This window comes from Boleophthalmus pectinirostris, unplaced genomic scaffold, assembly GCF_026225935.1.
Source record: "Boleophthalmus pectinirostris isolate CB_2022bp ecotype Guang Dong unplaced genomic scaffold, ASM2622593v1 HiC_scaffold_17, whole genome shotgun sequence".
NCBI classification, from domain to species: domain Eukaryota; kingdom Metazoa; phylum Chordata; class Actinopteri; order Gobiiformes; family Gobiidae; genus Boleophthalmus; species Boleophthalmus pectinirostris.
The window spans coordinates 23069488-23091564 of record NW_026571115.1 but is presented as its reverse complement, the minus strand read 5'-3'; the positions used below and the strand labels follow the sequence as shown (position 1 = coordinate 23091564).

General features: G+C 38.4%; 4 protein-coding genes across 7 annotated transcripts; 2 read left to right on the top strand and 2 right to left on the bottom strand.

Moving 5' to 3' along the window:
* Positions 1–262: 262 nt before the first annotated feature.
* On the top strand, positions 263–9196 carry fam234b (family with sequence similarity 234 member B). The gene is made up of 12 exons (XM_055152827.1): positions 263–367; positions 1430–1897; positions 3123–3221; positions 3288–3455; positions 6390–6505; positions 6584–6731; positions 6860–7004; positions 7307–7501; positions 7656–7734; positions 7824–7991; positions 8203–8323; positions 8402–9196. Exons 1-12 carry the CDS (start codon positions 331–333, stop codon positions 8626–8628), a joined length of 1971 nt encoding a protein of 656 aa, XP_055008802.1. The 5' UTR covers positions 263–330; the 3' UTR covers positions 8629–9196.
* A 193-nt stretch (positions 9197–9389) lies between these two features.
* LOC110162272 (essential MCU regulator, mitochondrial) lies at positions 9390–11073 on the top strand. Its single transcript, XM_020927140.2, has 3 exons — positions 9390–9559; positions 9758–9909; positions 10072–11073. The coding sequence occupies exons 1-2, from the start codon at positions 9404–9406 to the stop codon at positions 9893–9895; spliced, it is 294 nt and encodes a 97-aa protein (XP_020782799.1). The 5' UTR covers positions 9390–9403; the 3' UTR covers positions 9896–9909; positions 10072–11073.
* Positions 10364–11901, bottom strand: ndufa6 (NADH:ubiquinone oxidoreductase subunit A6). Its single transcript, XM_020927253.2, has 3 exons — positions 11725–11901; positions 11379–11494; positions 10364–10572 (listed from the first exon to the last, which is right to left on the bottom strand). Exons 1-3 carry the CDS (start codon positions 11861–11863, stop codon positions 10441–10443), a joined length of 387 nt encoding a protein of 128 aa, XP_020782912.1. The 5' UTR covers positions 11864–11901; the 3' UTR covers positions 10364–10440.
* Positions 11902–12913: 1012 nt separating this feature from the next.
* triobpb (TRIO and F-actin binding protein b) lies at positions 12914–21845 on the bottom strand. Of its 4 annotated transcripts, none has more exons than XM_055152815.1 (12): positions 21498–21845; positions 20185–20250; positions 19882–19950; positions 19715–19804; positions 19511–19620; positions 16966–17374; positions 16199–16430; positions 15163–15271; positions 14865–15024; positions 14704–14814; positions 14540–14626; positions 12914–13916 (listed from the first exon to the last, which is right to left on the bottom strand). In XM_055152815.1, the coding sequence occupies exons 1-12, from the start codon at positions 21501–21503 to the stop codon at positions 13755–13757; spliced, it is 1611 nt and encodes a 536-aa protein (XP_055008790.1). In that variant the 5' UTR covers positions 21504–21845; the 3' UTR covers positions 12914–13754. The 4 variants fall into 4 exon arrangements, with proteins under 4 accessions (XP_055008790.1, XP_020782902.1, XP_055008791.1 ...); XM_020927243.2 differs by having other exon boundaries at positions 20194–20250; positions 21498–21844; XM_055152816.1 differs by having other exon boundaries at positions 14704–14802; positions 21498–21843.
* Positions 21846–22077: the final 232 nt, after the last annotated feature.

Here is a 22077-nt window from a genome sequence, read left to right as displayed (position 1 = left end):
AAAGACACTTTAGTCCTGCAGTTATGTTTGTAGGTAAACTACATTTTCTTTTAGCTCCTTCTCCAGGCAGAACTTTCTCTGCAGGAAGCGCTGATGCCTCCTACACTCATGTATCGTGTTGATAAATCAGTGTAGGAGGTTTTGCCAGTGAGTTACCAACCCATCGCCTCCACGCTCTACAGTGTTAAACTACATATCCCACAATGCACTTAGGCTGGCGCAGCGGCTCAAATGCATCCAGCCCACAGTCTGTGATCCAGCCCCGCTTGTCCGTTCGTCCCTAGAAGCACGTCGCTGTATTGGCTTCGTGCAGGTAACGGTGGAGAAGAAATGGCATCAGCTCTGTCTCGAGCCCTCAAACTGCCCGGTAAGATATGCGTCATACGCTTTTTTCACACAACATTATAATGTGAACAAACACACCCACGGAGCCGCTGTCATCTTATTTAGAAGTATTACGCTGTCTGTTGTCTTGTATGTGTTGACCTCTCTCATAAAATGCATGCGCACAAACAGACCTGCCATAACATCTGTGTTATATTATAGACAGAGGAGGAATTCTGTTCTTATATGAAACTAGTGCTCATCAGCATCAGTCTGATGAGCACTGACACTAGCATCTCCTCGGTGTGTCCACCGTGTATAAATCCATGGTGTCCACCGTGTGTTCCCGGTTTGCTAGCTCCCACCAACGCTGCACAACACAATATCAGCCGTAGCTTGCTCAGATCATAGTACTGAAAATACTATAAGGAATGATGTACTGAGATTGATGGAATTTAAATATTGCATCGCTCGATCACTTCTCTCGAGTATGGATGAGATGAATGATCGAAAGGTGTAATGTTTTGTAAATTGCATTTGCCAACGTTAAGTCTCGTACCCCAGCAATAGTAAAGTATTACTTTTGTAACATTTAATAGAAAAAACACTACCGAAGACCCTGCTTTAGTATATTATGTAATAGTAGTCGTTGTGTTAATTCATTTAGCCACATAATGTCTGTTAAAATTCACTCGAAAGCTAATGTAGACAGACATTTTTATAACCGAGCCTATTCACTCCTGTTTCTGTGCCATGTTGCGATATCAGGGCATAGATTTAGTATCAGGGACAAGGTGATATAAGGACAGAGGCGGGGTTAAAAGTTAAAACTGAAACATTTGACTCGTGGATTGAAATCAAGAGCCCTATAAATTCATAGCTGTGTTATTATCTCATATGTATTCATTATAAAGTAACTACTATAGCAGTTTAAAGCTTGTTTAGAAGTTCTAAGTTGGACTAAACCAATATTCCACATTAACTAAATCAAATGTGGACAATGATTTGTTGAATACTTTTCTCAGTATAGAATATGAACATTTTGAACAGAAATACCTATACTCTCTTTAAATTGAAATTCATACTATAATTTATTTGTGTGCAGGAAAGAAGGGCTCAGAGCTGGGTGAGTATGACCCTCTGACCCAAGCAGACAGTGAAGACGAGAGTGAGGAAGATGACCTTGTGCTCAGCTATCCCCGGAACGGCCTGGGTCGGGACAGCTGTCTCGGCCCTGGCAGCAGCAGGTCTGGCAGATTTGTCGGGGCAGTAGATGAAATGCTGGATGAAGAGGATGATGATGATGACTGGAGAGAGCATGTTCCAAGCCTGGAGGGAGACGACCTGAAGGACATGCAGTACCGAGACCAGAGGCGGGGGTCTGGGTCTCTTGTCGGGGTACACGCCACAGACACTGATGCCAAGAAGATGAGAATGAAAGATATTGTTCGTATAGCTGCTTTCCTTGTGCCACTGGTGTGTGCTACACTCCTGGTGCTGCTCTGTGCATTTCTGATTCCGTGTCAGAAAGGAAAACTTCGGCCGCAGTGGGAGAGAGCATTTGGAGCAGGAGGTACATCAAACAAAACAGATCAAGCCAGGGTAGAATAAATGCATGCACTATTTTTTTCTTATACATGTATGTAAGATTATTTTAACAAGAAATCAACCGACATAAGTACATATGCATTATTTTAAAGTATTATATCTTATCTGATGATATATCACCTTATGCAGGTGTCCAAAAGTATTTAAAAAGCCAGAAAACATAATATGATCTGGGAGCATTAATTTTGCTCATTTTAAATAAAAATACTTTACTTAAGATCTGGGCCATAGCCTGTGTAACCTTAGATTACATTTTTATTAAATTAATAAGAGAGAGAATACTGTATTGATGAACAAATGCAGGTCCATGTGAAGCAAGCCTGTATGGGGATTAGCCCACACTAGCAGTGTCTCAATAGAAAAGTGAGTTTATCATTATTGGATTATCCATTAATGGAAAGTGTTAGCTTGGAGGCCAGAGGTATCTGAGGAGGACCTTCGTCACCTCTGGCTCCGCCCCTGGTGTCTGTGATCTCCTGGTAACACCATGAAAGAGGTTTTGGTCAATAGGGCAATGCATCTAAAGCTGGCATTACGAAGTTGGATCTTTTAGACAATTGATGTATATTTGTCAATTTGGATATTTGTACAAGCCTGTGATTTCCAGTTGAGTTACATAGTTTGATCTACTCTTTGTCTGAAATTATCAAAGTGTAGAATCCAAGTGCTGACTATGGGATTTGTCAGCTTTAAGAACCATGTGAAAAGATTGATTCTTATGAGTTAAATGTTTTATTTCAAATGCCATGTTGTCCAATAATTGTGCTCTGAGAGGAAGGATTAAGTCTAAAAAATTCATAAAGTCATCCCAAAAATTTGTAATGAACGTGGCATCTATTGATTTGCCCACTTCTGTAAGATGCATTACAGAATCTGCTGTGTTACAATAATGTGTATGAACACTGTAATTAAATGTATAAATGTACAATATAGGTAAAATGTTTAAATCATAGGACTTTTAAGTAGCAACATTCAGCAGGATATGATCACTGTAGAGCTTTAAAAACCTAGAATCATGAAATAAGCCTGAAATCTATATCAAGAGTAACAATTATTCACTGAACTACCAATTTTGTGTTCTCTTCACCATCCTTCAGTGTAAATATGTAATTGGTGGCTGCTTTTAAATTGTTGTTATGTGTTTATACTGAATACTGTAATTGCCTGATGAAGGTGTGCTGATCCTGCAGGTATCACTCCCCCTGCCCTGGCATTGTGGGATGTGAGCGATGATTCTGTAGAGGATGTTTTATTGGGAGTAACTGAATCGCCCACGTTAGGAAATAAAGGTATATAAAATCAAAATATTTTATTCATCTAAGTATTTTTTGATTTACAGTTTTTTTTTATTTTAGTTTACAGTGCTGTGGCCCTATCTGCTGTAAGTGGGCAGATTATATGGAAGAAACCCATGCGTGAGAGGGTGATGTACATCCAATGTGGACTGCAGATCAGTGCTCAGAAGTCACAAGTCTGTCTCCTCATCAGCAAATCCATTTTAATGGCAGTTAATGGAACAACAGGTGAGCAATTTGTACAGAAACAATTTTTTTTCTGGCTCTAGTGATGGGTAAAAAAAAGGACTACTACCAATCATCACTCTTTGCATAAACTTTAATTACATTAATATTACTTTGCCATCCCTATTATCATTGTAGGAGCTATTTGCTTATTTTGTTGATTCTAAAATGTGTTTATTATTTTTGTTTTCTAATTAGCTTACTAATTTAGTTTTGTTAATTTGTGTAATATATTTTTGCTATGTTAATATTATTCTTACTAATTTCTTAGTCTAAATTGGTATTATTTACGTTAGCACCTCTTTTTTGTTTTTGATTTAATTTGGGTCACCTAGGGGATAAAGTAGGGTGGTACACGTAGACCAGAGGGCACCTGGGTGGGCCTATGGTTTTTTACCAGTCACGCGGAGAGGCAGCAGGGGTAGGCCTTAAACATGTATTCCTTGTTGCTTGCCAAAAAACTGGAAAATAAATCTTGGAAAATCATCTCTAGTCATGGACATTGATTTGTACTGCGTAAACCACATACCCATGGTGCCCAAAGGTGATTATTTGAGTTATGTTTAGTTCTGAGTTTGCCCACGCTTTTGTTTGTTACTTTTATTTGACAAATAGTCACTACAGCAGTAAAAAACCTTGCCCTTGGACCTTCAAGACGATTCATTGGATCGATATCAAGTGGATTATTGTGGATTAATGCGCGGATGGCAGCGTAAAGTTTGTGTGATTCATGCCTTTGTTCTCCGGACAGCGTCAGCGGGAAAGTTGCCTCTACCTTTAAACGCTCTCTCCTCCTCTCAAAAGTCAATGGTATGTGTAATATGATTGCTAATGCTGTAAAGGAAAACGGCCAAACTATTGGAGTTTGATGATAGTGATTTATATTGCCATACAAGTCGTCAAAAAGGAGATTAATCAAAGCTGGATTTATGTGCAGTACCTTTACGCACCGCTAGTAACCACGTAACAAGTTGGAAAGAAAAAAAGGTGTTGTTGCTGTGTGCCCATTGTAATTTGAATTGTGGATCTTAAACAAAAGAAACTCAAAACTGATAAAAAAAAATGTCGAACGTTTCAAAAGTACAAACAGCTGTGGAAAATGACCCGCAAGTGTCAGGCAAAAGGAACCTCAAATTTACGCCCAAAGGTCTGAGCCTTAGAATGCAAACTTGCCAAGAAAAACGGAAAGGAAAATGCAAACAAGCAAAAAGACTGATGGAGGATTTGAACATATTAATGAAATCAAAGCATAATACAAATTCAGTGATGTCACTTCTCAACGTGTTCGTTCAATGCCAGCAAGACGCACAAAGTGCGCATGATGCGTTCACAAATCTGCCGTTTCCTTTGGATGAACTCTCAAAACAAAATGAATATTTTGCAAATAAAATAAGTACTTACTGTGAATTTATTGAATGTGTCAAGAGCTGGTTGAGTGATCTGGGTCTTTCATATGTCCCACCATCAAATACGGATAATAATCAAAATGTGGATGACTTGGGTCCAGAGGACAGTGCCTCAAATTTGTGCTTTGAAAAGTCCAGTATATCAAAGACGCGCTCTCAAACCTCGCGCGTCTCCTCTACTGTGTCCATGCGCCTCAAAGCAGAGGCCGACAAAGCAGCGCTACTGGAACGTTTCGCAGGTCTGAATAAAAAACATGAAATTGAGGCACGGGAGGAAAAAATAAAAATCGAAAGTGAAAAATTGAAAAGGCAAAAGGAACAACTCGAACTTCAAACACAACTCGCTGCTGCAAATGCTAAGCTCCGTGTTTTGGACAACATGTTCAGTTGAGTGGTAATTGTGATTTTAATGCACAATTAGGGGCCGGAGTGTAGGAGCTATTTGCTTATTTTGTTGATTCTAAAATTAGTTTATTATTTTTGTTTGTTAATTAGCTTACTAATTTAGTTTTGTTAATTTGTATAATATATTTTTGATATGTTAATATTATTCTTACTAATTTCTTAGTCTAAGTTGGTATTATTTACGTTAGCACCTCTTTTTTGTTTTTGGTTTAATTTGGGTCACCTAGGGGATAAAGGAGGGTGGTACACGTAGACCAGAGGGCACCTGGGTGGGCCTATGGTTTTTTATCAGTCACCCGGAGAGGCAGCAGGGGTAGGCCTTAAACATGTATTCCTTGTTGCTTGCCAAAAAACTGGAAAATAAATCTTGGAAAATCATCTCTAGTCATGGACATTGATTTGTACTGCGTAAACCACATACCCATGGTGCCCAAAGGTGATTATTTGAGTTATGTTTAGTTCTGAGTTTGCCCACGCTTTTGTTTGTTACTTTTATTTGACAAATAGTCACTACAATCATAGTTGCTATACTATTGGCTGTTCAACATGGTAGTCAGTATGATAAGCTTTGATTGCATATTACGTAAATATAATCAGTTAAAGGGGGACTAATGAGAAAGAGGGAATCCAGGAGTGGTCCGTGGTAAAAAGGTTTCAAAGGCATATGTACAATGTTTTTAAAGTCAAGGCGTTTGGCCATTCAAAAGCCATTATCAATCTAAAGGTAGAAGCTAGAACTGATGTTGACCTAAAGGGAGGGGAGTTAGTTTGTTAGATTTGTATATACTGAAACTTAACCTAAACCTTTTTACATGCTAATAGTTTTGAGTTGTTCTGCTTATTGTTTTATCAGTCTCTCCCTTATAGCTATTAACAACCTCATAATATTAATTTATGATTCAACTTTATGGTTTGACAGTATTGTAAACAGAAGGTAGACTGAAGGATTTTAAAAAGAAAACTAAATTGTATCAGGATGTAAAATTTGTGAATAGTACATTATAGTCTTCTTCCAAATGTAGTTTTGTGTGTACTATTTATTTTCAAAGCTCACACTGTTTAGGGAACCACTGTGCCCTACCTATTTATTGTTAACAAGTGTCACTGGTTCTTCTTTCCTCCCCAGGGATGAGTCTGTGGTCGGTGCAGCTCAAGAGCATTGAATCTCAGGTTGTTTTACTACCAGATCTTCAGGGAGATTCGATCCCAGATCTGCTAATATCCACCCTACCTGCAGATACTGTAAACCTTTTTACAAATATGCTCACTATGTTTGTGTATACAGTGAATCTAATTACATAAAAAAAAAATGTGTTACAGACTATGGATCTGTCTTTCACATTAATTTCTGGACAGACAGGGGCAAAACTTGGACGTTCAGTACCTTTTAACATATCTGGCCAAGGAAAGCTGATTGGTCCACTGCTGCATAAAACCCAAGAGGCATATTACATCTTATTTGGATTAGGTAAAAAAAAAAAAAAAAAAAAAAATATATATATATATATATATATATATATATATTAATATATATATATATAATATATATAATGGTAACAGTGTTGTTAATCTTAAATCACATGTCTGTTTCTTCAGGTAACATCAAAGCTATATCGCTATGTGACCTATACATTCATGCTACTGGTAAAATGCCTTCAAACCAAGAGCTCAGAAAGAAGGATCCAGGATGGGAGGGACTCAAGGCCAGAACCAATTCCTCCACTTTGATACACATTTTTGGGTATGCTTCAGTGAATGAGCTAAAGCTCTAGTTACATGTTACAGGCACTGAGGCCCCTCTTTGTGTTTTGAAGACTGGTCAGGTAGGAGCAAAACAAAGGGTCTTTTGAAAGTTACGTTGACAAGAGCAAGTGCTTTAAAGTATAGAACAGATGGGTGTTTGTCAGCCTTTAAATAACTCAGTTTTTACTGTTTTAGACTTGGTCTTTTTCTTCAGTGCTGATTCCTAGATTGTTTTTATTAAATGCTTCATTAGTTTATGAATTAGAAAATGTCATTAAAGGTATTGTATCTATCCTTTAGAGGAGCAGAAGATGTTACGTTCCTGTATCCCCATGTGGTTGGTTATGATAGTAACCACAACAACCTAGACACACTCTCCAACCAGAACAGCACCAAAAGTGACTGGGTTCTCGTGTATGGCTCCAGTAAACTGTCAGTGCTCAGGCAGAAGGATCTAAGGAAAGACTGGACCTTCACTTCGCCTCTTATTCATAGGTACAGTAAGTCTTTCATTTATTTATTTATTTATGTATTTTGTGAATCTCTGTTTTTATGTATAAAATAAAGATTATTTATTCTTAAAATTTGTTCACTGACAATGGCAATAAAGTTTTGAATCCAAAATTTTCTAACACTTTTGTGTAAGTAGCCAACCGACCTCTGGGCATTTCAATGATGATGGAGTCCTGGACATTTTTCTCCAACATTCAGCAAATGGGGTCATGAAGGTAACATTCAGCATCCATGTAGCCTAGTACAAATATTCGCTTTAATATGGAAGTGCATTTTTAACAGTTGTTTGGTTCAACTTTTTAAGGTTCAGATCATTGATGGAGCAAGTGGCCGTCTCCTGTGGTCGGCAGAGTTTGCATGTCCTCGTCTGGATTTGGGCTCTACTACGATGTCCACCTCATCGGGCCAATCTGCTTTCCTCTTCTGGGCCAGTGAACCCATCAGACCACAGAAGAATGTTACCAAGACAACAGTAAGTCAGGGTGTTTTATTTTATTAGTTAGCAGAGATAGTGGACAAATACTATACTACCTACCAAACACTACACAAAGGAACAAAAACGTATACAATATTTACTCTTATTATAACATAGCATACTGTTAAAATTAAAGAGTTTGACAAAACCGTAGAATTATGTTTATTTTGTTTATTTTGTTGAGATATTAGCATTAGTATTTTTGCAGGTCCCGCCTGGTGTTGCTGCAGGAGAACCTCTTATTAGAAAACTGTTTCTCCTGCACCCTACGTATCCCACTGTCGTTTTGGAGCTGAACAGCACCACTGACACTGCAGTAACTTCAGCAGGTAAAGTACTAATCTAAAGTATAGAATAGGTGGATCACAAATGTTAAAAAATAAATACAAATCTGAAAACAATTCCAGTGACATTTGATGAGGTCCAGGAAGATGCCTCCTACATTACAGTGTCTTCCCAACCTACTCCTGGATCCAGGCCCATTGCTTGTGTGGTGAAAATCATGAGCCTCAAAGCTGCAATCATCAAAGCAAAAATGGTCAGACTAAATGAAAACAAAACACAAGAAAGCTCTGTCAAACCAAGTGCATTTGAGGTTAATACTTTTTTCAGACGCCTGTCTTTTAAGCACTGAAAGAAAAAAAAATGTGATGGGAATCTTTGGGATGCTTTGTAGCAGCTATAATAGCCTGTTGTGTTCAACTTGATTCTTCAGATAATTGCACTAAAGATGAACTAATTTTTAAGTTGTTTACATTTACTTGCATCGTTATTATTTTATATTATTGAGTTGTAGTAAGCTATGTCATATAGAATTTGTTTTTCAATATAATGTTATTATCTAATGTGTTGTATACATTTTTTTGTGTTCACTGATTGTGACATATTGACTGGATGGCAACAAATGGTACAATTTGATGAAGCACAAAAATGAACTCAGTCACTGATCGAAATGGTCAGCAAGATGTATGTGATTGACTACTGCACAGAAAGCTGACTGTACACCACTAGATAATTGTAAATGTGTAAATATGTACAGTATTTATTTGTTTACGTTAAACATCTTAATCTAAATTGCAGATTATCATTTTCGTTTTGTTAGGATTATCATTAATCTGTAATCAGAATGTGGCTGCTAAATGTGCTGGAACTCATCTCTTTGCTGATACATTTTGTACTATATTTCAACTTAATTTATTAAACCTCACAAAAATGTGTGTGGTAAAAATATAACTGTTTGACTTTTTATTATCATAACTGTCAAATGCATAAAGTAGTTTTGATTTTCTTAATATGTTAATTACGTGAAATAAAATGAAACCAATGAAACAGCTGCAGTGATATGCAAAATTAGTACCACTTGGCGGCGCTGTATGACTCTTGTTTTCACCGCATGAGGCGCTGTCAACATGGCGTCGCCCGTGGCTCGCCTGCTTTGCTTTTCGGCTCTGAGAAACGCCCGTATTTCTCATCGATCGCTTCATGACTGTCACTCAAACACTGTCACAGCATGTCGGACAGCAGTGACCACCTCATCCGGAGCCATTCTGCCCAAACCAAAAAAGGTAAGGGCTTTTAAGAGCTGAAATCTTTCCTGATATTGTGGAGACACAGGTGAGAGGGTTAAATTACAGCAGAAAAACTCAGCAGGGCATTTTCTGTAGAAATTGTCACACATCATCATCACAGAATCATCAACAGTGAAGCTGCGTTACATGAACTAATTTAGTTATTTCTATGGGGTATGTGACACTGGGGAGCAGACCCATTTCGGCCTTATCCGGATTGCTCTGGTAGTGGTGCCCTTCTTGTATGTGGGGACTCTGATCAGCAAGAACTTTGCAGCACTGCTGGAGGAGCACGACATCTTTGTGCCCGAAGACGACGATGATGATGACTGAGGCGGGTTTTCCAGGTACCAGGCTTGTGCAGTGGGAGTCCGTGTGCATTATAAACACATTACACAGAGATGCACTGCTCATCTCTAAAGAGCGATTAGTGTGGCTTGCTTTGTGTCTTCAAAGTATCTCCGTGAAAGATCATACTGTGCACTAATCTTTTGTTTATTTATTTTCAGACTTTACAGAACCACCATAGGGAGATCTGAAGAATCAAAGTGAACACCTTCCCAAGTGATCCTGCTTAAGTCATGTTACATCATCTCTGCTTGGACTTGCACTATACATTCATTAATTTACACTAGGGCTGTCCAGGTGTCTGTTGCTGCTACTGTACTGTTTTGCCTGTACTAAAAGCCTAATAAACCAAACTGTTGTTAGTAGTAGATAACCTTTTAATTGGATGCTAATTTATTACATCACCAAAAGTATTTAGAGATATTCATTTAAAATCATCAGCCGAACCACAACTTTGTAGATATTGATTATATTTACAATAAATGGACATCACAAAGACTAAGGACATGGACATCAGGTGAATTCACAGTTCATGGGTCATGACCTTTGTAGAATTTGGACAGAAAGTCAGTAGGACGTGGCTCCTCTGACTCCCTGAAGAAGCGCATGATGTGAGTTTTCTGTTTCCAAACATGAATGGTTTCCTCCAGTTCCATTTTACCCTGTGAATGAACACAAACAGTTACTGAGTAATGTACCCAGCTTTCTAATACAACAATAGGAACACAAGTAATGTCACTGCATTACCTGGTCTGAGTGGCCAGAGTATGTGGATTGTGGTTTAAAAATATGTCAGCTTTAAATTGTTTGATTGATCAAGTTTTGTCAAAAAGACCTGAGACTGATCTAAAGTGCTACTAAATGACATACTAGGAACTAGTACTTTGAATAGTATTTTCTTTGTGTACTTTTTACTTACGCACATTTTCAGCAGCAGCAGTATTTGTACATGTACTTTTACTTAAAGGTGCATTATGTAACTTGTCTGGTGGAGGGTCTGTCATGCTTCTCTACATGAACATTTTATTGTGTTTCTTGGAGTGTTCCACTGTGTGATACTTAAATATCTCAACTAAGCACAACAAGTGATGCCACAGGGCCAAGTTACAGGGTGAGAGGCAAGCCCACTTACAATAAAAATGCATGTTTTTGAGTTAGTGAAACACACATATTTTGTATCTTTTGGATGGTGAATAGTTTTGAAAATGTTGTCTATAAGTGAATGCTGAAACCTCTGGATAGTTTAAGTACCAAGCCCTGCCTGAAAGGAAGAGTGCACATTAACTTGCACTTGGCAGATAAACCAAATAGTTGTGAGCTGTTCTGACAAACACACATTCATGCCCCAGTTTACACGGACAGGACCAGTGAAGTGTCTTGCCCAATAACATAAAAACGTGGTGCACTGTTTGGACTGAGCATCAACTGCATATGAATAGCTGACAGTACAAATGGTAGAGTTCTTTACCTTAATTACAAGCATGTCAATTACACGAGGGTCAGTCACATGTTTGTTCTTGTTGAAAAGCTCTCTCACTTTGTCTCTTCCTTGGCGTGTTGTTATATCCAGCTGATACATGGCCACTGCGAAAGAGCATTAAAACAAGGTAATTTACATGCTTTTCATTTAGACCTGCCATTCAGTAGTAACTAGTAGTTTAGGGTAGGTGAGTTTAAATACACAAAACCTCCATAAAAAGTTTTAGATAACGCGATAAACACACAGCCTTTCTGTCATCGAGAGGCTGTGCAGACACGACCTTGACTTAAACAAATGTTTCCGGCACATTACGAATCTTAAAGGGGCCGGTTACCTGTGTTAGGGACCTCTCGGTACCACGCCCGGTACAGCTCCCGAACCCTGCGCTTGGCTTCATCCAAGTCCCGACTAAAAATCGGCTTGACAACTTTAGCAGCTCCAGCCGCCGCTCGGGTCGCCGCTGTGGACGCCATCACTGCTGCTACACAAGCGTTTCCGTTTGTTTCAACACAAGACCAGTAGCAGCTTTAGAGGAGCGCCACCTCGAGGTCGGGCGGCTTTATGGTTGACAAAAAATTAATTTAATCGACTTGTCAAAAAAGTTATTTCGTTTTGCTACTTGAATTGTTCAGTTTACAGAATTTGATGGAATCACTGGTCGATTTCAGATGAGATTACGGGATTCTACAGGCCAGTATACTTTGCAGTGACATCACACTGGGGTTGTTCTACATGTATTTCTATGGTAGAAATTTCAGTAGTTACAGAAAGACGTGTATGTATGTACATGTATTGCTTTGTTTTTTGTGTGTTTTATTTCCTACTTTTCACCTTCATTACCATGCTCGAAATAAAACAAATATTCTAATCTAAGTTACTGTAAAAAAAAAAAAAACTGAAACTGAGAAACTGAAAACCGTTGTGACTGTAATTTATTATGGGAAAGACTTGTTTAACAGCATCAGTGTACTTCACCTGGTGTAGTTCCAAATACGTCAGTCTTTTATGGTCAGACTGTGTTAAAACCCCCTTAGTGTTTCAGCCTATTTTCCCTAAAATGCCTGACTAAAAATGACTCTCAATACAAACAGAATTTGTTTCTAAATGTTTTGGGGTAAATATAAGAATGGCGTGAGACAGCAGATTGAGCATTTGTTGGATCTTAATTCCCATGTCAAAGCTGAAGCATATCTCTCTAAACATGAGATTTCGGGACTTGTAATTAGGCAAAAAAGACCAGGTGGAATTCTTATGAAATGCTTTTTTTTTTTTTATTTGTGGTTTTGGTGTACAAACTGGTCCAGATTCTTCTCTGAATTGGTGATTTGACTGAAAATAAGTGGGTTACAGATTTCTATTCAGCTACACACCTCCGGGAAATGTCGATGATATCAGCTGCAAAATATCAGTTACAGATGAGGGGCATCTGAAGTTCAAATGTTATTGGTTGTTGTTATATAGTGAGTTTTAGGATCTAATGCTTTTAACTATTTTGAAAAAAAAAAAGAGAGAGAGAGAAGTAATCCTAGTAACTTTTTCTTTAATAGACTCCAAAATACAAATAATTTACAAAGTTGATATAAGGTACATTAGATGTACATTAAATATGAACAATGTTCAAAACACGTTATTTTGTTACAATACAAAATATCAATAAAATTGGCTCATCAATGCAATCCCCACAAAGACATTAAATATATTTCTATTTGCCAGATATTTTGAAATTGAGGACACTTGAAATGGGACATTTTTATAAGAGTTTTTTATAAGTCTATTTTTATGAACAGAGGTTTGATTATTTTATTTTTTTGTATTTAAACAGACACTTATCAAAACACTTGGCTCTTTACAAGTGTACCAATTACTATAATTCACTAATCACTTCTTCATATTCCCATGTAAAGTTACATACAGCATTCTGTATGACTTTCAAAATGATTTTTAAATAGCAGATGCTCAGATATCCACATAAACAAGATGGAAGTAGCTCATGTGTAACTACGATGACCTTGCTACCCCTGATTGTGGAATCAAAAACATTGTTTAACATTTATCATTTTACCTGATCATTCAAAATGTCACTCAAATACAAGTCATGACCCCAAAATCAATTCTTAACTGACCAAAGCAAGTACAAAAGTGCAGTAAAAAATTGTGAACCAGTGTAAAAAAAAACGAGTCTATGCGACTGTGTTGGCAGGGAGATTAAAAAGTAAGGCACTGTTTCAGCCTGCGCAGAGCGAGCACAGTATGCCACACAGTGATGCTCGGCTTTACTCCATTTCTTCTTGTTGCAGTGAAGGGCATGGGAATCCCGACACCTGCCGCTGTATCTGCAGTAGTATTAGTACCATACACAGGCCCTCAGTGATCCAGGCTGTTGCCCAACTTTTGGCCCTCTTGTAGGGCGGCCATTGCGAGTCGGAGGTGCTCCCTCAGGTTCTGGAGCTCTCGCTCATTTCGACCCTTCAGCCCACTTAACTCCTCATGCACTTCGGTGTATCGCTCACATGCCAGACGTTTCTCCTGCAAAATCAGACAGAAGTTTCAAGTTAGTGCGGGGTATCATTACTAAAAGTAACTAGCAAACTGATGCATTAAGTTACTGTGCTTGTTTATTATAAAAATACTGCATTGCATGTGGTACCTTTAATCTTTTAAATTATAGTGCAGTAATTTCTTGGAGCTGACAACTTTTTAATAAGCGAATGATCACAGTGGCAGCACCTGCTGTGTCTGTCACATCCTCAACACACCAAGAGCAAAAAACTAATCTGTGTTGCCATTAACCACAGAGCTTTGCTGATACACATTTTTAACTGCACACTTTGGCTCAGAGGCCTGTAGAGAAGGTGCCTTGTGCTGGAGGAATTCAGTGGCACCGACATTCTGTGGGGAACAGGCTGCAGGTCTGCAGAGCGCACAGAGCTGTAGGCCCACGGATGGGCATCACATGCACTGGACCCTGTAACTGTCTGTGCTTTGGAGGTGGCAGAGGACCACTACACCAACCGGCTCTTGACTAAAAGTAACACATTACTGATTTGAAGGAAATAGTGCTAGAAAATTTTGCATTGTACTCTAATGCAATGCAAAATAATGCAGTACACTCAGCACTGGTTGCGTAGAGTGAAAACAAGAGACCTTACCGTGTTAAGAAACTGTAGTTCGTTTCTTAAACAGCTGATCTCTTTATGCAAGTATTCAATCTCACTTTCTTTTACTCTGAGAAGAACCTAGAAAACACAATACATCAAATTGATTCTAGCCTTGTAAATCTATACTGGTGTATTGTTCTGACATTAACTTATACCTCTAGTTCACATGATGTAGTGACTCTGTCGTCAGAGCCCCGCTGTGCAACAGTGGCTTGTGCTCGACTAATCTCCTCAGCTATCCGGCTTTTTAACTCCTGAAAAACACACTGCCGTTATAAAAGTGGGCATCCAAAATACATGCATTTTTGTAACTTACCTGGTTCTCTTTCCTCAGCTGTTCCATGTCCCTCTCCTTGTGGCTGATCTCTCTTTCTCTCTGAGCATTGTCCTGTTCAGCTCTGTTTAGCTCCAGACACTTTTGTGAGTAACGCTCTGACAAACCTGCCAACTCCCTCTGCAATGACTGTATTTCTGCTCTGAAAAAGGTGCAAAATTATGATTTTTAAAGTAACACTCCCAAATTTCTGACAACAGCATACAGTGGAAAGGTTCACATGATTGCATGCTCTCTGCATGGATGTGTACCGCTAACATGTTTTATCGTCTGTACTCACTGTAGCTGTGTCTGCAGTGTCTGGGAATCTGCCCCACTGCCAAGTCTCTTGACTTTCTCCACTTCTCTCTCCAGTTCCTCTTTGTGGTTCTTTTTCAAAGTTTTTATTACTAAAATAGAAACACAAAACCAGACCTAAATCACAAGATGGCACAAGCGTTTAAAAGTGAAAACCTATGATGCCCTGGAGCTCAACTGTGACTACCCACTTAGAGGTTCTGGAATTAAATTTCTCACTCATTATCTCCACAGATATTCAGAGAAAAATAAAAATGAAAAATCGTGTTTAAAAAGACATGTAATGACCACAATTGCATATAATCTTTTTTAAATACAACCGTGTTATGGTCATTAGTTATCACATAGGAGGTTAGTGTCTAGCATGCCTTTAAACTTGTGTCCATGTGAGAAAATGAATGGGACATTTACGTCTGGAACCTCGGGCAACTTTCAATGTTCCTCTGCAGTTACAAGCAACATCTTATTCCAATCAATGATTTGACCTTGCATGGAAAATAAATCATAAATTTTGTATTTGTATTTTAAACTGTGTATGTAGAAACTAGAAATAACGATAACGATATCCAAATCTTTTTTCACAATATACATCTCACTGTACGATATTTATTGAGATATTTTGTGGAGACTAACAAAACTGCATATGCTACTTTTTCCTCTTAAAATGGCTTGACAAAACTTAATCTAAAGAACTACCATTTAAAAGTGCTTAGAACAGTTATTTCTGTGTATGTAGTTCCCTCTGTTTTTATCTATTGCTGCATCATAACTATTAATTAAAGCAAAGACACTTGTAATTCAATATATTCTGATGGTCCATGATATTACTGTGAGACCTGTGCCGATACAATATATCACAATATTTTGGTTATTGTTACATCCCTAACAAAAACAAAGATGTGCTAGAAATCATCTTAACTTGATAGTCACAGCCACCAACATAAAAGAACTAAAAAAAGTGGTCTCTAATGAACTTTAAATCTAATAAATCAGGTGTTTGTTGTGTGTTTTGTCCAGACCTTGTGCTGTGGCCTGGGTTTCCTCCAGCAGTAGCCTGTCCTTCTCTGCCTGTAGCTCTCTCATTTGTCTGTCATGTTGCCTCTTCAGTTCCTCCAGTGCCTGTCGATGAGCCCGCTCCATCGCAGATAGGCTCCGGCCACAGGGAGCCTCAGGACCACAGCTTTTCCCCTGCCCTCCCCCACCTCGCCCTCCCCCCTGTAGATTCTCCAGCTGCTGCCTCAGTGACGCCACCTATGCAGGAAAGGAGAATCACATAGGTAAAGCCAACTGACAACAACATAAATCAAGATAATCAAAGTTCAGTCAAACCAGTTTAGCCACATGATGAGCAACTTGTATTCAAATAACTCAACAACAAATTTTTCTTTGATCACAATTTGATTCAAATTGAGCAGGCAGTAGTAAAAACAACAACAACAACTGCAAAATCAGTGCAGCTGGTTTGCTTTGGTGACCCATGATAAAAAAAAGTGCTAACGTTATCTCTTGGCACAAGCATTGAATAGCACAGTTGCTAATTATGTGGATTCTCAACACTGCAGGTCAACAGCACACATTAAAACTTTTTCAGTTTCCAAACTGCACAAACTTTGTTATGTTAACTTTTTGTCAAGTTTTGCAGAATGAAACTACCAAACAGACAAAGCAATATAGAGTAAGTGAAATGTTAAAAAGTGTGAAATAAGGAATATTCCTTCATCTTGGCAGATGATGGGTTAATTTGCATTGACTTATTGCAAATTAGAAAATCAACTCCACACACTACCTCCCTCTGCAGCGCCTCATTGGCTGACTGGCTAGAGGACCGTGATCCCATTGCTTTAAAAGAGCTCATGTCTTTCAGCGGCAGGCGCTCAAACTCTGCCCATTTTCTTTCTATTTCCTCTTCTTTGTGAAGTCTTTGGTTGGTCTCTCCACCAGGAGTCTTTCTGGAAAGCAATGCTTCCCATTGGCTGCTAGTATTCCTCTCCTCCTGCCATTGGCTGTGTTCTCTGCCCTGGCCCTCACCAGCTTCTCTCTGATTGGATGGAGGGGGGGCAGAGTAGTTGGGAACAGGTGATAGCTCAACATAGTCGAACCTCCTCTGAGAAGAAGGCGTGTGGGATGAATGTTCTGATGACTGACGAGAAAATCGAACGTGGGAGTTCTCTTTGTCACTGTGGCCATCTGGTAATCTGTGAAGAGAAACAGATTATGAATCAGGGGATCCTTAATTACATTGTTTAAGAGGAAACACCAAAACGTTTGTGCATCACAGCCTAATGTAGTTATAATCTACAATACCCGTGCATCATTATGTTATAATTTGCACATTTTAAGAAGCAATATTCATCTAAAATCAATTCATTGAAACAAGTCTACTGACTTCTGCGTTAGAAAAATGAGATGCCCAGTGGGGGCAGATATCACTGTAAACGTCATCGCAACAAAGATTCTGCAACTCCCATGGATAGCTCAGATCATGCTACCGAGCAGTGGATGGTTTTTTCATTTGTACCAAAATGATAACACAACACTTGGTGTGTCACCGATTAAGAAAATTAAACTGGAGAACAAAATAGAGAGCAGTGGGTGTATGCCAGTGGTGGTGAGAACGGGGGTTGATCGGTAATATGGCATCTTGAAGGTAAGTGATTAAAGATTCCTCAAACATGCACAAATCACTCCGAATTCAACTCTGAGAGGGTAACGAGAGGGGGGAACAACTATAAAATGGATAAAAGCTCTGAAAGGTGATTCTGCATTATAGGTCTGCTTTTAAAGATATGACTAAAAGAGTGAGAACCCAAAAAGCAAAAATAATGTAAATGTTATAATCATGCTGCTTAATGTACACTTACATGGTCCTTGTTAAACAAAAAAACAAAAAAAGATTATCCCATTGATCCTGCACATCTTCCCTCTCACCATTAACCCTTCATAACTTTCTCTGACATGCCACAGTCGTTATCTCTTTCAACTATTTGAGAGTGGGAGTCCTTGTATCCTACTCCATTGCCAAAATGGGAACTGGATATTTTAATATATTTTTGGCAGCCAGTGTCGACAAGAGTACACAGTATATTCATCACAGTCAACAGGTGCCTAACACACAATCCCTCTTTAATGCAGCTGTTAAAGCATGCTACTTGTGTTGAAAATGTATAGTCAATAAAATCAAAGTATCTATTAAACCAAGCAACCTGTTCATCATCAGGGTTTGGTGATCCAAAGCAAAACTTTAAAATGAAAATTACAAAATTACATCACAGCTTTGACTCATCAGAACAGCTGAACAAATGTTACCTGCAGTTTTACAGTAAAGACCTCCATGAGGCATGAGCAACCAGGCAGTGCCAAAAAACAAGATGCCGATGTTCAAACGAGGCTTTGTTGAACACAAACTCACCACCAACAAAAAACCCATGACTCATGGGTCATGTCCTCCAAAGTCCCATCAATAGAAGAACATTTCCATGACCTTATAGTGAACAAGTGGTTCTCATTGTTCAACATATCAACTTTGGGACAGAAGCTCAAAAGCCACTTCGTCAGTCAAATGATGAACAAATGTATGTAGCTGGTTCATTATCTTTAAATTTATTTTCTTACATAACTCATAAACATATCTGCATCCTCAGGTATGATCAAGTATTGATTTTACTTGTAACAAATGTAATGCTGATTCACATGAACAAAAAACATTTTGTGGTTTGATTCAAGCCAGTTATTATATTAAAAGCAGAATGAGCACCTCAGTTGCCCAATCCTGTGACTAAAACCAGATTGCAACAAACCCTAAAAAGCAATCATTTCATTTGTTTTTCTCTAAAATCAGAGTCTTACTTGTAGCAGAAAGAAGGGGACAGGATAAACACAGAATGCCCTGAGAAGTTCAGGTGCTGTAGAGATGGACCATGTTTTAAATTGTCACTGTCAAGTGCAGTTTCTGAAACTGCCTGATTTGAATGGTGCTGGTGTAGTCATTTTACTTTTCTTTCAAACAGGGGAAGCTCTTTACATTCTACATTCTTATATTGTTGTATTTAAGACAGTGTAAATTGCCTTCCATTACATGTGTATAGATATTTAATTTAATTTAAATGGTTCAAGTTTTAAATTTAAACTATGTAGTAACTTAATAATCCTCCATGTCACTTTTTTTTTTTCAAAATCTTGATTATTAAAAACACAAATCAATTTAATTAATTGTCCAGCCCTATTGCCCTGTATTGTTACATTACAACTATAAGTATTACCATTCTCACATTTTTAATAGCTTCATAAGCTTTAGCCTTTACAAATGTACAATTTAATTATTTAGTACTTACTGTGTGAGGTCTGGGGAGCTACTGGGTCGAACACATTTCTTTAATACTTCTATCCAGTTCCTCCTGATGCCAGCTGTCATGGCCGACAGTGTGAACACCGCCTCCCGTGTCTAAAACAGAAGATAAAAATGGTTCAAGCAAAATATTTGATGGAAGTAGACTGACAAAACAAGAAGGGAACAGACAGGCATAAGGTTTACTAACATGTATCTGAAAACCATAGTTCTTTTCCACATCCAGCTCAGACACTTTGGTGCAGGATTTCAGATCGATCTCTCCATCCAAGTCATCTTTCTGCACAAAAAAAGCTGTCAGTGACTCTATGCTTGATTTTACAACTAAATCGTAAAGAGAGGTATGTGAGGTGGCACCTCTTCTGCAGTGGAGTCTCTATAATACTTGAGTCCAGCATCAGTCAAAACAAACCAATGCTTCTTCCACTAAAAGAAAAGAAAACACAAGACTTATTACATGTATTTTAAAGTTATTAAAATAAAAATATATACAACTTTTTAAGTATAACGCAACATAACCCTACAGATACTACTGATTCCACTAACTTAAAATCACAGAAATTCTGTGGCAAGTAAGTTTTAACAAATTGAACATGTACTCAAGTATACATTTTCAGCACAAGAGATACCAGTTGGTTTCACATTACAGGCAATTCTCACCATATTTACCTCTCCACTGTTGTCCAGTTTCGACATCCATCCCTTTTTGAAGTTCAGTAGGTCAGGCTGACAGAGAAAACAGTGTTTCAGTTACATGACCTTCATTTAGAGGTTTCACCTGTATCTAAAATAGAAGAGTTGCTGAACAAAGCAAGCAGATACAAAACACTGAAGCGTGAAAACAACAGGAAACAGCAAGTGTGCCAGCAACAGTCAAACTTACAACTAACAGATAGACATGGAAAAAGAACATTACTGGGTTTGGGAGAATGCCCAGGGGAAAAATCCACAAAACATGCTTACTAACCACCACCAGATAAGATCCTAGATTAAGATAATGCAATCCTTTCCATGTACATTCCACACGAGGATTACGTGTCCTACAAAGGCACGTAGCACTCTTTCAAACTAATTCATCTGCAGCTTTCCAACACTTTTAAACTGAAGTTATTGGCTGCTGTGGTAATGTCACTGTCCTGTCTCTGCATTTGGATTCACATTTGTTGTGTATTTATTATTATTTACCCCACACCTGGGCTTAGTGGTAAGAATGTAACAAGCCAACACCCACATTCATCCAATTGTTGTGCTACAGTTGTTACTATTCCTTTTTATATCATTACATATTACATGGAATCAAGTATCGTGTAAGCATTCATTAGTTGTATTCCTTTGATGTTATAGGGCCAAACTGACTCAGCAATGGTAGAAATCAGGACGGGGAGAATTATTTTTATTATGAATGGGCTCAATGAACAGGAGAAAATAGGTCAATTACTGGTGAACAGACAGACAACTTTCCTGCTTCCTATAACCTAAATATCAGATTTACTCTATTATTGCTCTGGCTGTGTCATGTTCCTTTGCGTTTTCTATGGATATGTGCTTCATTTTAATAGATTTCCATTCTCTGCAGCAGGACTAGAGCTATTGTACAAACTCCATGATAGCCACTCTTTTGACTCCTGTGTCCTACTTTACAAGCAAACACGAGCAACGTGTCACAGCCGTGTGTAACATTTGACACACATGTATGCACAGGTTATTGACACTGTCGATAAAGCTGTATGTTTATAGAAGAGAGTGTGCCCAACTACACCACACCGCACCTGGATAACTTGGGCTATGTTATGTAAGTTATGTGCAATAAAACACAGTGTATACTTTTATCAACCACAGGTACCAAAAGTATGATTAGAAAAGCGACATCTTGCAAAACACCACAAACCAAGCGACGTTGCAAAGGGAAATTTTCACACGCCTGACAACAGCAGGAAAAACAAAAGCAGCTCTAAAACTCTAAAGCAACTCACCGTCATGATAACAGGATCCACGGAGGGCAGGTCAGACACAGGACTCGTTACTCAAAGCAGAAAGTACTGCAGCTTAAAAGTTCAGAATTTCACTGTTATCTTGACGCATTTCAGTCCTAAGTAGATAAAAGCCCGCCATTCATCTCCATTTTAAGTTTCTCAAGATCCGCCAGCGATTGCGTTTTGGGTTTCAGAGAACAGCTCGGACAATCGAATAAAACGACAACTAACAGCGTTTCTTGAAAAAGATCGATCTGGATGTAGTCTTAACAAGTTATAATAGTTTATCTCTCGTGTTTCTGTCTCTGATCGGTGCCTGGCTGCAACTCTGTAACTTCCTCCTGGGCGGATCCGCCGAGATCCTTAGTGAAAACAAGCCCACTGTTCAGAAACCAGTGACAGAAACGCGCTGGTGGGACATAGCATTTATTCTAGGGTCACAAGGCTAAACACAGACCCACAGCTTCAAAAATACGTGGGCTTCATTATTTTAATTTTTTTAATTTATTTTATTTTTTTACCTTATTATTGCTCCAGGAAAATGCATGAATGACAAGAGGTCTCACTCTGTGCAAATAAA

Excerpts from the sequence above, each read along its gene's own strand:
- fam234b (XM_055152827.1), top strand. The coding sequence starts at position 331 with ATGGCATCAGCTCTGTCTCGAGCCCTCAAACTGCCCG. Across the intron at positions 3,222-3,287 it reads GCCCACGTTAGGAAATAAAG|TTTACAGTGCTGTGGCCCTA; the intron begins GTATATAAAATC and ends TTTTTATTTTAG. Across the intron at positions 6,506-6,583 it reads CCACCCTACCTGCAGATACT|ACTATGGATCTGTCTTTCAC; the intron begins GTAAACCTTTTT and ends AATGTGTTACAG.
- LOC110162272 (XM_020927140.2), top strand. The coding sequence starts at position 9,404 with ATGGCGTCGCCCGTGGCTCGCCTGCTTTGCTTTTCGGCTCTGAGAAAC. Across the intron at positions 9,560-9,757 it reads TTCTGCCCAAACCAAAAAAG|ACCCATTTCGGCCTTATCCG; the intron begins GTAAGGGCTTTT and ends ACTGGGGAGCAG.
- ndufa6 (XM_020927253.2), bottom strand. The coding sequence starts at position 11,863 with ATGGCGTCCACAGCGGCGACCCGAGCGGCGGCTGGAGCTGCTAAAGTT. Across the intron at positions 11,495-11,724 it reads CCGAGAGGTCCCTAACACAG|TGGCCATGTATCAGCTGGAT; the intron begins GTAACCGGCCCC and ends GCTCTTTCGCAG. Across the intron at positions 10,573-11,378 it reads TTGACATGCTTGTAATTAAG|GGTAAAATGGAACTGGAGGA; the intron begins GTAAAGAACTCT and ends GTTCATTCACAG.
- triobpb (XM_055152815.1), bottom strand. Across the intron at positions 15,025-15,162 it reads ACACTGCAGACACAGCTACA|AGCAGAAATACAGTCATTGC; the intron begins GTGAGTACAGAC and ends CACCTTTTTCAG. Across the intron at positions 13,917-14,539 it reads AACTACAGTTTCTTAACACG|GAGAAACGTCTGGCATGTGA; the intron begins GTAAGGTCTCTT and ends CTGATTTTGCAG.